Source organism: Nanorana parkeri, unplaced genomic scaffold (genome assembly GCF_000935625.1).
Source record: "Nanorana parkeri isolate BGI_ZX_2015 unplaced genomic scaffold, ASM93562v1 scaffold911, whole genome shotgun sequence".
NCBI classification, from domain to species: domain Eukaryota; kingdom Metazoa; phylum Chordata; class Amphibia; order Anura; family Dicroglossidae; genus Nanorana; species Nanorana parkeri.
The window spans coordinates 361452-361883 of record NW_017307179.1 but is presented as its reverse complement, the minus strand read 5'-3'; the positions used below and the strand labels follow the sequence as shown (position 1 = coordinate 361883).

The 432-nt window shown below is 50.5% G+C and overlaps 1 protein-coding gene across 1 annotated transcript in view; it reads left to right on the top strand.

Annotated features, from left to right (window-relative positions):
* LOC108794911 (ubiquilin-4-like) overlaps window positions 1–432 on the top strand; it is a 28199-nt gene that overhangs the window by 22476 nt on the left and 5291 nt on the right. The window contains exon 11 of the mRNA XM_018566054.1: window positions 324–431. Within this exon, the coding sequence (XP_018421556.1) occupies window positions 324–431 (108 nt within the window). The remainder of the gene's footprint in view (window positions 1–323; window position 432) is intronic.

Sequence of the window (432 nt, the reverse complement as noted above, 5' to 3'; positions counted from 1 at the left end):
CCCGGGGGGACTGGAGGGACAATGTGGCTAGAAGACGGCACCTCCTCCCTCTGGCCCTCCAGCTGCGGTGGGACTACAAATCCCATGAGGCATTGCAAGATTCTCACAGGCATGACTCCCGAAGAGAGATGCATCATGGGATTTGTAGTTTTCAACCACAGTTGGAGGGCCGGAGGTTTGCTAGCCCTGGCATGGAGAGTTGAAGCTTTTTTTCCATCTTGGAGTATAATTGATGACATTGGTTTTTCTTTCGCTGAATTTGTAATATATTTCCACCCCCCCCAGTGCCTAAAAGTTATTTCCTGTTTTCCTTTTTTTTTTAGGGGCAGACGCCAGAAGACCGTTTCCAGTCCCAGTTAGACCAGTTAAACGCCATGGGCTTCATCAACCGCGAGGCCAACCTGCAGGCGCTAATAGCAACAGGCGGAGACA